The sequence below is a fragment of the Hirundo rustica genome, chromosome 2 (assembly GCF_015227805.2).
Source record: "Hirundo rustica isolate bHirRus1 chromosome 2, bHirRus1.pri.v3, whole genome shotgun sequence".
NCBI lineage: Eukaryota > Metazoa > Chordata > Aves > Passeriformes > Hirundinidae > Hirundo > Hirundo rustica.
The window spans coordinates 85,240,048-85,252,548 of NC_053451.1; the positions used below are offsets into that span (position 1 = coordinate 85,240,048).

The window sequence follows — 12,501 nt, forward strand, 5'->3', positions numbered from 1 at the left end:
AAGTTAGCAATTTGCGTTTAGTAAGTTTTCCTATGCGTTATTAAAAACAAAAACAAAACAAAACAAAAAACCCACGGCAGCCTGTCGTTCTCACTGGGGCCGTGCGGGGCAGGGCGGGCTCTGGGGTGATGATTTCTACCACCGCCCCGGTGTAAGAGCCGCTCACAGGTTCGCTCCGCACCGCGGCGAGGGAGAGCGGCGGCGGCACCGCAGCTCCGCCCGCGCCACCGGGGCGGCACCTGGAGCTCCCGGAGCAGAACCAGCCCCGCGGGGGAGGAGGGAAATCTCACCCACCCCTACACCTCCTCCGGGCGGGGCCGGCCGCGACACCGCGCTCTCAGGCTGACCGGCGTTCGCCGCCCGGCCGCGGCGAGCGCCGCCGGGGCTGCGCCTTTAAGGGGCCGGGGGAGGCGGCGGCGGGCGGGCTCCTGTGCGCCGGGGCCGCTCCCTCCCACCGCCCTTCTCTCCCTCCCCCGCCGGCGGGCGGTGGGCAGTGCCCGTGGGCCGGGGCGCCGCGGCATCTCCCGGCTCCCGCAGCCATGGCCGGGCCCCTGCGCCGCCGGCTCCCGCTGCTGTCGCTGCTCCTGCTGGCAGCCGGGGGGCTGCGGGCGGCGGAGCGGAGCGGCGGCAGCAGCAGCGCCATGGAGGAGCTCGCCACCGAGAAGGAGGCGGAGGAGAGCCACCGGCAGGACAGCGTGAGCCTGCTCACCTTCATCCTGCTCCTCACCCTCACCATCCTCACCATCTGGCTCTTCAAGCACCGGCGCGTCCGCTTCCTCCACGAGACCGGCCTGGCCATGATCTACGGTGAGTCCCGCCGGGGCCGCGGCACCGCCCGCTCCTCGGCCCCCGCTGTCAGCCCCGGCAGGTGCCGGCAGGGGCGGGGGCGGCGGGCCCGGTACCGGCCGCGCCCCTCCGTGCCGCCGGAGGAGAGGAGCACCGAGCCGCTGCGGCTGGCGGGCGGCAGAGCCCGGGTAGGCCGAGCCCCGGGCAGCGTGAGCCCCTCGCCGCAGAGCCCGACCATCTCCGCCAGTGCTTCTGGATCCCCTCCCCTCTCCGGCGCCTTTCCTGGGGTTGGGGACAGAAGGACACTGAAGGGGGGACGCGCGGTCCGCAGCCTCCCGTGCGGCAGCGGAGCGGTGTCCCGCGGGAAGGTGCGTTCCACCGCTGCGGCCGTGCTGCCGGGGACAGCGCTCCAGCGACCCTTCCCGCCGCAGAGAGGCAGCTCGGCGGCCGTCCTTCCAGCAGCACGGAGCGCCGAGCCGTGCAGGTCATCGCAGCGATGACTTTGGAAAGCGCCATCGCGCTGCCCTCGCCGCGCTCTGGCCGCACCAGGCGGAAAGGAGCGTGCTTCGCCTCCGGCCGGGTTTGCTCCCTGGCTGTCGGCGCGCTGCTTGTCACCGGCGGCCCGGGTTTGCGGATCCCGACTGACCGCAGTGACGCTGACTAGGCACCCTGACACTGTCCGCGGCTCATCCCGGGCCCTCCCGATGGAACGAGGGCTCTGTTGAGTTGAGTTCGCCCACTCCAGGCCCCTCTTCTCGGCGGATGTGAATAAAGGGAAATTAGATCCCTCAGGAGAAGCTGTGCGTCTCCCCTGCGTTTGTGGGGCTGATGGTCCAGAGGAGCTGGGCTGTGCTGGATGATGTTAATGGTGCTGGTCTGCTCTTCCTGGTGCTGTCAATGCTTGGCGCAGAGGGCAGCAGGTGAGCCTGAACTGGGGACGCAGGGCCCTGGCTCCACGGGGAACTCCGTGGTTCTTTTCGGTGTGCAGTTTGCTACACGGAGCATAGTGGGTTGCAGTGAAGAGCAGCCAACCATTTGAAAAATTATTTGTCTGCTGGTGATTGGCTACTGCCGTAAGCGCCAGGGGCACTTCTCCTTTGCCGGCAGAATCTGTTCCTGCTGAACCGTGTGAAACACCTGCCCGACGTTGGTCGGGACAAACATATTGAGGGTAACCACACATGAGAAATTCAGCACTTGAGGGGAGGGGGAAAGTGAAGCGTTTCCTCCCCGATGAGTACTACTGCTCTTGAAAGCTATGTGATTGCTTGCAAAGCAGTGGAATTTTCCTCTGCTGATGCTTTTCTTAAACCATCCCAATTTGCTCTTAGTCACTGATCTCTTTGCTGCATTGCTGTGTACTTCACATTTGCTCATTGCTGAAAACCGACATGAAAAACAACCGGGTATGTAAGTAAGTTATGCACTGGCATGATTATGCTTAGCAGCTGAGGAGTGCCCAGGAGACGGTAAACTGTATAGATTGGAAAAGAGATGGGGTAAGGTGGTATTGAGGATGTTTAGATATCACCCTAGTGTTGTCACCTCTGGAAAATTAATTTATGATGTTTTATGATCATTTCAATGGTTTAGTTTACATTGAAAATTTTGTGTATGTGGGTGTGCTAATGCATGCAGTACAAGTGTCAGGGCATCAAGGGCATTCAGGTATGCGTTTTGATGAGCTGCGTGGGAAATGAGAAATTGTTCAGCTGGAGAGATTCTGCCTCTCATTAAACTCAAATTAGTTTGCTCTAACATGCAGGTCCTGATCTGTGAAAGGGGTGTTAGGTTCCCAATTTGATGTGCAAATGCTGAAATTTTGTCTTATGAGAGGCAATATGGTACATCTCTTTCAGTGCCACTGGCAGCGTCCAAAAAAGAATAATTGGCTCAAACTATTGCATTTTCTAGGTGTGCCCTCACTTAAATAATTTTGTTTTCATAGATTGTTCCTCAATATACTTGCCTTCTAAATGAGTCCCCTTATTATATCAAAATACGTGCTGTTCTCCCTCCCAAACAAATGGACTCTTGTCTTTTCATGGAAAACACCCTAGGAAGCATGTTTAGTAAGTTCAGTTCCCACCTGACATGGTTAACCTCCATGCTGGTAAAGCTCTGCTGAGACTTGGCTTCATTTTAACATTCCACAGACTTTCTATAGAGCAAAAAGAACAACACAGCAAGTGTAGTTGTAGTAACTTTCTGTTATACTTCTGATAACTGGGCTTAAGTCTCCTCTTCCTTCCTTGTTTAAAAGACAGTGGTTAAACTGATAGATGGGTTTCTATTCTGCTCATAACTCGCTATTTGAGAAATGCACTTCAAAAAAAGCTACATGTGTGTTTAAAGTGCATGTGTTTGATCTTTCTGCCTTAAACACAAAATCATAAGACAATAAATATGTCGAAGAAAGAGTTTGTAGTCCTAAAAGCACAAGCATCTATTAGTGCTAAATAGAATGGAATTGTAGTGTTGAAATTGTAACAAGGCTGCTGCTCTGTGGAAGTTTAATACAAATATTAAAGCAAATGTCAGCTGCTCCAGTGACAGTATTGCTAATATTGCTAATGTGAGTTATTATGGAACAATTAAAAAAATCCAACACAACTCAAGCAAACACCAATCCACAACAGAGAAGTAAGGGAATTGAAACTTTGCTGACACATGTATTTCAGCCTGTGATAACGATCGCGACGCTTGCTGTTCTCAGTGTTGGTCTGAGTTGGGGGATAAAGTGTTCCGAGACACGTCCTTCCTGAGGAGGTTCGGTGGAGACTTTGTTTGGTGGGTCTCTTGGTTCTCTGCTGAGAAGCATCACCATGTGGTAGGAACAGGACATGGACCACGCACCTGGAGAGCTCAGGGCGGACTTAAGGGTAGGAAGTGATGGTGGGCCCCCAGTACCCTGCTCCTTAGGAGGCAGCCACCTGGATAAGTAGATGTTTCCCAGCAGATCCAGTGGTATCACTGCCACTGGGCAATTACTTTGTCCCTTTTCATACCTGGTAATTCAGGCTACTGGCCATGAATCAGCATAGGTGTCACTCCTATCAGGTACCTTCTTGTCTAGGAGGTTGTTCTGGAATGTCTGGGGGCCACACATGCTCGTGCTGCAGCTAAAAGTAAAAGCAAACTGGACGTGGGTACTGTGAAAGAAAAATAGTAAATGAAGAGGGATATAATGCTTCTGTTGCCTCTCGTGGAACACGAATGAGAGAGAGGCTGTAAATCTTCAGGATAAAAACATTATATCTGTTCTGGAATACTCTGTATCACACTAAGTTTCTGTATCCTCAGAGTAGATACAGAAAAGGTCTATTTTTAGCTCCTCCGGCTGCAGCGCTTTCTGTTAGAGTCCTGGTATCTATCTACACATGCTAGAAATGACCTAACTCATCTCCACTGCCAGCAAAATAATGTCAGTCTCGGTTCTTAATAAGCCACTTTGACATAAACCTCCTATTACTAGATTTAGGATCATAACTGGGCCCCCAGTTTTGAGAACATTATCTTTTCTCTAGCAACCTGCTTGTTCTTCCTGAATATTATTTAAAATTACTTTGTTACAGGCTTTTAAAGTGAGTCTTGCTCAATTTTTTGTCTGCTCAGCATGTTTTAATTGTAATACAAATCTTTTCTGTCAGCTTGCTTTATGGTCTGTGGATGAATGGAAAAATTATAAATTTTTCTTGTGAGAGAAATTTAGAAGGAATGCTAGAAATTTAGAAGGAAGCTTTTATTAACCTGCATGTATTTCAGACCTGCTCTTCAGGCAAGCATAGTTGGATAGCTTATTATTACTTGTGTTTCTGAAATATCTTTGGAGCACAGTTCATCTATAGTCCTCAGGGCAGTGATTTTGGGTTTCTTTTTTTTTGTTTCTGTGGGTTAGGGATTTGTTTCTGTGGGTTTGGGGGTTTTGTTCATTTGTTTCTATAAGGGTAGTGTACTTAATTAAGATAAATTAGTCTGTTAACTTCATATTTATGAGAAGTTCTGTCAAATCAGCACCAGAATACCTTCTGATCATGGCATAAACCAAGGAAGAGAGAAATGGCAACTGGGATTTCTTTTGCATGAGGAAGCCTTTGGTGACACAGCTGGCTGTTTGAGTTGGTACTGCTCTGCAGCACCGTGTAATTGTAGGAACCACACGGAGGCTGAAGGGGGAAGGTGTTCCCCTGCATGTGCTGTGATTGTCATCTGAATTAGAAAGTTACCACAAACATATGCCAGATCTGTAATACTGCAGAGCACACACGCCTGCCTGCCTTCTGCTCCTCTGTGAGTGCTCTGGCTGTGTTGGCTGGAGTGTGCTGAGCTGAGGTAACCTGATGTCTGGTGCACAAGCTGCTTGTCAGAGGGAGGTGGTCCCATGACAGGTTAATGTTGCCCATGTCTGGGCCCTGTAGGAACTTGAGGTTTTCCTTTGTCCACTTCAGAAAATTTCTTTTGGAATCACTCTCAGTTTTTCCTTTGATACTTTGCAATATAAATATGTCTCTAAAGAGGTCTGCCTATGATTCTCCCTGAAAGTACGCAAGGACTGAACTGTTGTGTAGACGCAGAACATCTGCAGGAACTCTAGTGACTTCCGCTCTTGGTGCAGATGAGAAAACAGAAAAGGAGATGGTGAGGGAGTATATGAAAACTATCAAGTCCATCAGGATGCCCAGAATCGCTTCTCAGGTGCTGATGGTGTCCCCATCTCAGTGCTTCTCTACTTAGTATTTGAAGGTCTATGTTTTTGGCAAGAGGTTGATGGGAGAGAGGCCTGGGTTCTCACCTTTCTCCTTTTTCTTTGATAAAGTATGCCTTTGTTTTAAAGATGGTCACAGAAAGGTGATAGTGCAAGTTTCCTTGGCTGTGTTAACAAAAATCTGCATGGCAACTAGTACACAGTCTTATCTCTGGATTTCACAATACTGCATTGTAAATTTTCTGTAATGAATTGCAATTGATCATTCAAATAGAATGAACAATTCAGATACTCTTCTTTCAGAAATTTAATTTTAAAATGTTGTGCTGAACAGAAGTGGTTATAGCTGTGTATTCCTTTGCCATGTATCTTTAATAAACCTTTCTCAACTTCTGTGCTATAGACAGATCAGACCACCTGAACACTGAAATTGCCTTCGCCCAAAGCAATTATCCACACAGTGTGAAGTGCTTCTGGGTCATCTGTACGGGCAGTCCAGGGCACCATTTAGGAGTACTGTGTAACCTGTGAAACATCTTTATGAAGTACTGCGTGTCCTGGGCTCACTAACAGTGACTATGGAGAACTCTGGACCTCTGCTCTGTGTGCTCCCAGCACAACTGGAAGCAGAGGTAAGCCTTGCCTCTGACTTACCCAAACTCTCCCTTCTTAAGGGATTGGCCTTGACTCCAAGCTGGGATGGTTTCCTGCAGTGCACATAGGTAGCTCTGGAAGCAGTGTTGGGAAGGCTCAGTTAGCTCCCTGTGACAGAAAATTGTCATGGTTCAGCCAGCTATGACCCTCTTATGTCCTCAGCCTCCCAAACCTTGCTTTGTGGGTGCGTAGCAGCCCTTTCCCCGACTCCTTCCCTCTGAAAGTTGGGATCCCCTTACCAATTGACTCTGCAGAGTAGTTCAAAACATCTTAGAGGGTTGGGTGACACCTTTTCCTTGCATCTGCTAGGGACCTTTTTCCACCCCCATCTTCGGCTATCTGAACAACCATTATGTCTGTTAGGTAGAGGTGGCAGCTTCACCCTCAACTGATTTAGAAACCAGATATCTGAAGTAAGAACCTCAGCTCTACCATTAATAAATGGAGGAAAAAAAAAAAAAAAAAAAAAAAAAAAGAGGATGCAGTTTGCAGTCCAGAACTATATATCTTGGCCTACTAGGGGACAGAAGTAAAAATATTTTGTGGTTCCTATCTAGGTCTTAAGCAGGCATTGTGTATCATGGATGCCCTCTCCTTGCTTACGTGCTGAATGCTGTGAGTCCAGCACTGGGCTGCTCAACATCCCTGTGTGTTCAAGAGACCACCTCAGTATTTAACTCAAGTGTGTTGTGTCCATGCTGACAGCCAGAAATACCAGCTTGTAGACTTTTTTTTTTTTTTCCCAGCACAGTGTACTTATCTGTGACTCAGGATTAAAGCTTTATCCATGTTAAACACTGAATATAGCCTTTCTCGCCCTGCTTTAGACTAACTGGTGTTTCTATATTGAAAGAATGTGATGCAAGCAATTTTTTTAGAAGAGTATTTGTGTTGAAGGGTTTTCTACTCGTGTTGTAAAGAATACAGAGTCATTCTCAGCAGTTCAGATACTTTTGGTCTGCCAGGTAATTTAGCTAAAATGCACTGATTTTTTTTTCTCCCCTATTAAAAAGCACTTCAGCCTGCAATTAGCTGAGTGTGAAGGGAGAAAAGCAAAGGGAGAAAAGCAAAATTGTGGGGAAAAAACCAAAATTTGGTTTAGGGTTTTTTCCATGTCCTGAAATCAGACAAATCACTTTACTTTATAAGTGCATAAACAGCCTTGAGAGCTATAGTGGAAGAAACAGTTTGGAGAAGTATAGTGGAAGAAACTGGTTTTTTGTGTTTTTTGTTTTTTTTTTTTTTTTTTTTTTTTTTTTTCCTCTTTTACTGGGGAGAAAGAATTGAAGGCTCCTTCTAAATTAAAGTTGAGGAGATAAATTCTGCTCTTAGCCCAAGGAGATGTGTAGTTTCCTGTGCTTTCTTCCTGGCTTTGGTATTCCATGCTGCTTTTCGAAGGCTGTGTGGAAGCTCCTCATTTCCCTTGATACAGATGTACGTGTGAGTGACACATGGAGAAAGATCACAGCCTCTCCTGGCAGAGCTCTTGTGGGTGCAGCCCTGCTGCCAGGAGCATCTGTGGGCTTGGCTACACTGCTACTCCTGCTGGCTCAGCAATGGGGTAGAACTGCTGCCACGGCAGGGTCCTGGCCCTAAAGCTGCACTAGGGGACTTGCAGGTTTGCTGTAGCCTGGGTCACTTCTCCACAGCTGCCACTTTCTCTGTTTGTAGCTTTTTTCAAAATGCCTCTTCCTTGTTGAAATGGGTTTGTAGTAGATGGTTTTAAAGGCAGCTGAAGCCACCAGAACACCTGTCGCATATTTTAAGTGTATTTGAGTGCATTGCTGGTTTCTCCTCTGTTACCTTGTGAGCTCTTTGGAGAGGGGAGTTTGAACAACAGAGCTGTGGGTCTTGGTGTACTGGACTTGTGGAAATGTTTAAATAAAGTGATCTGCTTATTCAGAATGCCATGCCTTTCCATAGCTGTCTTCACTTCTCACTAAGACCTAAAAAAAAAAAAAAAAAAAAAAAAAAAAAAAGAAACAAAGGAACACAATACAAATGTATTCTCAAATGTAATTATGCAATTAACTTGTCTGTGCATAAGATGACAGTCTTTAATGTGCTGGCTGTTTATGGAAGTGTGGTGTGTGCAACCTGCATCTCTTGCCATCAGTAGGTAGGTAAAGAGAAAGCTGCTTATGTGGTTTGGTGTCACCTACGTGGGAGAGTCTTCCCTGTGTCAGCTCTGCAGCAGGGCATGCTGTGTCCGTGAGCAGTGCCAACACACTGGGAAGAGAGTTATTGCTTCTGGAGCTCAGAGGCTGTTCCATTAATTCAAGAACTGGATTAAATATGAAAACTGCTGTTAACCTTTGCCATTGCTTTGAATATGAGATGCTAACAGAAAGACGTTGTAACTGATGATAGTTTATAAATAGCAAGTGTCCCACATGGGTTTGACTTGCTTTTGGTTTTTACTCAGAATCCATTAGAATGAGTGCTATATGCTTTGAAAGCAAGAAGTGATTTCCCCACACATATACTTTTTAGCACTTGATATCAAGTCCTTCAGTAGTGAAAGGGGACCTGCATTTTAAGTGCCATATGCCTCTCCGCTACTGTTTTACTGCTGCACAATCCTTCCTATTTCTCATTCCTTTGTGACAGTCTTCCTTTTACTTACTGCTTGTGTGATGGCCTTTCTCCTGAAAAGTTTTTCCTTATCCACGAGAAAACTTGACTGTTCTTCTTAAAATGCTTTCTTAGTGAGTGAATATCAACCTCTTTTAATTGGCTTTTAGCCTTGTGTAATTTATGCTTTTGAAGTAGCCATTAGAAGTTAGGCTCCCTAGAAGAGTTTAAAGTGGCAAACACAGAGGGGTCCCTCACTAGCTGGGAGGAAGGATATTCACAGGAGAATTAAAGCAGTGAGTGGAATTGGCATCACAGGCTACACTGCAGTTTTGCACTGTCTGGAAAATACAGGAATAATATGGAAGAAGAAAACTGTTTTAAATCCTTATTTCTGTTGGGGAAGTGCCACCCGATTGTTTCTCCTGGGTTATCTTTGATATTTTAGTTGATTACTATATAATGCTGTATATGAAGAGAAGAGGAGGCTGACTGTAAGTGCCCTTCCACAGACGTGCCTGGCAGGATTGGCTGTAGCATTGTCTCCTGGCTCACAAAATTCAAGCGGGCACTTCTTGTTTGGTTTGTCCTGAAGATTTATACTTTGAGAGTCATCTTTTTACTCTGCACAGCTCAAAGGGTGTGGCTTTTTCATACCTATTTGCAATACTAGTGTCTTACAGAGAACATATTCCCACCAGACATGGGTTACAGTGAATCATTCTTGGAAGAGGATGAGTATTTCGAAGATGCGCTGGTGTGTGTGAAATAACCTTAATGCTAGAATAGACCTTGATATAGGCAACTGGGTGCCAGGACATTGTTTCAGGCTAACCTTTATTGCTTTTGATCTCTGTACAGCAGTATGTCTGACTTGGCAAAAATTTGTTTATGAAGTCGATTTTTATATCTAGAGACTTTTAACCTTCTTTCAACCAGATTCATTTGTGTTAAAGCAATTTGTATACATGCACACATAACATCTTTCTGATTACCTTTTACAGAGATACATAGATATAAAATAAATCTTTTCCTCAGCACTACATGACTGAAGAGTTAGTGAGTGATTTCCTAATGATGTTTGTAAAGCTACAGCAACAAAATATAATTGCAGCATAGTGTGCTGCATGAAACATGTGCCTGCGTGAAACAGAGAAATGTCAACATAGATATCTTGGTGATACTTAGTTCTTGATTATGTCCCCCATTTCCTCAGGGAGCCATAAAAACAGTTTATTGCTTTTGCTGGCAAATGCTTGAGTCTACTTATTTCAACATTTTCATTTTTTAATCCTAATGGTTTTGGGATCTCTTCCAAAGTATAAAAGATGTGACAGTTACATTTATTTTTTGTTCTCTGTACTTCAAACACAAATACCTAATCTCATTGCACCAGGTGCTTATGATGTTAGATAGTGTTTTGTGAACCCTAATTACAGACAGGGGAAACGTTGCATTATTTTTTGTCCGTACGTATGATATAGCCCCTCTTCTAAAGACTGAATGGTTGGGGCAGGAGGTGTAAGCACAATCTACCCCACATTTATGATCACTTTATCCTTAGCCTGTGAAAGCTAAGGCTAAGGATCAGGATCTCAGTCTTCTAGGTACTACTTAAACTTACAGTTATGTTCTTAAAACAAAAACCAGACCAACAACCCTAAAATCTGCCTCTGAAACACTTGGTTTGCTAAGCTCACTAGCCAAAGTCGGGGGTTGTCTTTACTTCTCTGTTACCAGGCCACAAGTTGTTTTTCTTCATTAGGTGATACCTTTACCACAGCTCTAAGAGAAAGTTGAGACTACCACAATTTTTGGAGCTTGATGTCTATAAAACTTTTTTTAACCTCCTTTTGCTCTTCTTCCTTCATTCATATGATGACGACACATAAGCCTTGGTCTCCAATGGTTCCTGTGGATATTATTATTGTCATGTATTTTAGTTCTCTTAGAAATTGTATTATGCTGACTGCTTGCTTTTTTTTTAGGAATCTCCTAACACTCTTTCCTTGTTACTTCATTTCTCTCCATGGTGCATCCAATAGCTTATTTAAAGCTGACAGCCTAGATTCCTCTCCATACATCAGACCTACTTTTTTTTTCTAGTCTAAACTAAAAATCTTCGCTCACTTCCCTGCCTCATTGGAATGTGAGGATTGGCTCAATATCAGAACGCCTGAAATAGCTTGTCATTTTTATCTTCCTCCTGCTGTCACAGTCTTCATCACTGAGGTTCCCCTGACCACTAATGAAACTATCTGTGCCTAGCCTTCACCTGTAAGGTGTTTAAGCTGTGGAAGTTATTTCTAGCTAACATATGAGTAAGGCACGAATTCCTACGTCTCTCTAGTCATCTACAGTCCAGGCTTTCACTTCAGTATTGGCTCCTTTGCTATTCTGGTTCTCAAGGCACAGGAGAATTTCATTCAGATTAAACATTTGCTGTCTGTGTTATAAGAAACTTTTCCCCCCGACCCTCTCTTGCTTTGTGTTCTCAGCTGTCCTCAGTAAAGTGAAAGATAAAGATGCCACTGTCTCTAGGACCATTTAATCATAACAAGAATCAAACTAACATTTTAACTTGCTAATAGACTGTGTCAAGACCAAGACTTATAATTTAGCCCTTATACTTTAAAAAAGGCTTAAAATTTGACTCGTGAGCAATGTATGGATTTCACAGCTATGAGAGGAAAACTTGGACCTATTTACCACCAGGATTATGTTATAGAATTTTCCTTGAACAGTCAGCAAGGAAATTTGAGTTAATTTGTAACATTTGTAATAAGTAACAAATTTATAACAAGTTTGTAAGGAAATCAATCTTTCAGTAAGTTAAAGCTTCCAACATCTTCGGAACACTTAAATGCAGAAAAGGGCAGTGCATAAGAACGATAATTGGAGCTTTTGTAATTACATCACAGTGCCAGAATCCAAATGATGCAACAGGTGCATGGCATTTTTGATCCTTGAACAGATCACATTCGACCCATGTGTGCACCCACACACGACATGCACACCTCAGGGCTGCATTGCTCACTTTCCAGAATAGCCTGTTCTTGTGTAATACTCTGTCTGAGCACAGAGACAGATTTCTGATGCTTCACTTGATTTGAAATAGTATTTATTTACATTTGATTTAGTGTAGAAAATATACCATTTTCCATGTGGATATGGTATTTTTTTGTTTACTCCAGAAAAACTTGTCAGCTAAAACATAGGTTCTTCTTTCTATTGTCCTGATACATAAACTGTATGTTGTGTGGAGAATATAAAAAGCCTGTGAATCATATACTGAGATAAATATATGACTGGTGGAAAGCTGATACACCTTAAGTTAATAGTTAGGTATACTCCTAAATTTAACTCTCTCACTGCAGGTGATTTTCCTGTTACATTGTATTTACCTTACTTGTTGAGAGGCTTGAAACGCCAGCTTGCTGACAAACAGATTTATGGGCTTTCTGAGGTTTGGAGGCAGAGGGCTGGTGCCATCAGGAAGGTGTTGTAGAGCTGCTAAGAAGGTTTGGGAAGACATTACTATTTCTGTTAGTTTTCCAGAGGTCCATTCCATAATGCTGGGCTTCAAAGTTAGGGAAAGTTCATTTTAAAACAGTATCATATTTTTCTAATGTCTGTAATGTCTGGAACAAAGCTCACTTTCATACTGTAGCTTGAACTGACCAAGTTCCTTGGACTAGGAGTTACTACTAGGATGTCACATTTGCAGGACATGTTCTGTTAGACAAGTGGTCATATTGGCCAGGAAAATTTATCAATGGCTT

The 12,501-nt window shown here is 44.8% G+C and overlaps 1 protein-coding gene across 2 annotated transcripts in view; it reads left to right on the plus strand.

Annotated features, from left to right (window-relative positions):
* Positions 1-539: 539 nt before the first annotated feature.
* Positions 540-12,501, plus strand: part of SLC9A7 (solute carrier family 9 member A7) — a 72,257-nt gene continuing 60,295 nt past the window's right edge. The window contains exon 1 of one of the 2 annotated variants that reach the window (XM_040054695.1): positions 540-807. In XM_040054695.1, the coding sequence (XP_039910629.1) occupies positions 540-807 (268 nt within the window). The remainder of the gene's footprint in view (positions 808-12,501) is intronic. The other variant, XM_040054696.2, reaches the window with a different exon arrangement.